Source organism: Trypanosoma equiperdum (assembly GCF_001457755.1).
Source record: "Trypanosoma equiperdum strain OVI genome assembly, contig: ctg_1803, whole genome shotgun sequence".
NCBI lineage: Eukaryota > Euglenozoa > Kinetoplastea > Trypanosomatida > Trypanosomatidae > Trypanosoma > Trypanosoma equiperdum.
The window spans coordinates 6,207-7,376 of NW_027123842.1; the positions used below are offsets into that span (position 1 = coordinate 6,207).

Below are 1,170 nucleotides of genomic sequence, written 5' to 3' on the forward strand. Positions count from 1 at the left end.
CACTCTATTCAACAGATTAATCATAAAAATATCGTGGGATTACTTATATGGACATATTAGTCGTACTGCTCACTTCCTCCCTTACTTTTTCAAAGTTATTCTCTTAATACTCTAGAAATTTAAAGGTATGTTAAGAAAATGAAATTTTATATCTTGAAAACTTTACTATTAAAGATGCTATTACGTTTGGTGTATTAAAGTTCAGTATCACATCAAGATGAAGCAAATAACAAAACAAATGTGACAGATAATTAACCTAAGAAACCAAGAGTATTTGTGTTTGTAGTTCAAACTTATGCAACACAAGGATGGTGTAGGCAAAAATTGAGTGCCAAATTAAGCAATGTTGAAATTGTTACAATTGAAATGGGATGTTCGTATAGTCATGTTAAAAGGCCTAGATGGGTTATGGAATTGTTAGAGAAAAAGAATGCAAGTGATGAGGATATTGTAAAAACTGTTGATGGATCTGATGTTTTAGTTAGTGATGGAGAAAAGTATGAGAAAGCTGTGGAATATTTCGTACAAAATACTGCTGAAAATGAGAAGAAGTTTTGGTGAAGATAATCTTCACAAAAAGCACGTGCAGAGATGTTTTTGGTTTTTCAATGTGGGCTACAGGAAAGAAGAGGATAAAAAGTTACCTCATTTACTGAAATCACCTCCTAGTGGAAAACCTTATCTTAGATGTGGAGGTTTGATAGCAAGAGTGTGGGCATTTAAAAGGTTTGAATATGCATCTGGGGAGTTACTAAAAGGAAGTGAGGAATAGTCGTCAGATCAGCGAATTTATAAACTCTTGCTAATTTGGGGTGTTATACAAGAAGCTGTCGGACAGAGATTTGTTTTGAGAAGAGGCATAATTGCATTGGATTATGAAGAGAGAGATTTTTTTACTATTCCACGTAGTGGAGAAGTTTAGAAAGCCCAATTTATTTTTTTTCGGAAGCCTTTCGCATGAAAGAAGGCGAATTTAATTGTAAAATATCTTACTTAATATAAAGAGTTGCAAAGTAGGCAGTTCAGTTCTAAAGAGATGAAGAAAATTTAAACTTATATCATTGGTAGGGACAAACTGAATTTGAACATGGAGAAATTTGTGGCAGGTTGGTTAAATAAGAGAGGGCTTTGTTTGAAGCAGATAAACTGTAAAACATCAGCTTCTATACT

At 33.2% G+C, this 1,170-nt stretch overlaps 1 pseudogene across 1 annotated transcript; it reads left to right on the plus strand.

Annotated features, from left to right (window-relative positions):
* Positions 1-571: 571 nt before the first annotated feature.
* Positions 572-1,152, plus strand: TEOVI_000884500:pseudogene (annotated as a pseudogene). Its single transcript is given in 2 exon segments — positions 572-1,096; positions 1,099-1,152. Coding segments are annotated over 2 exon segments (579 nt in total).
* The last annotated feature ends 18 nt before the right edge of the window (positions 1,153-1,170 follow it).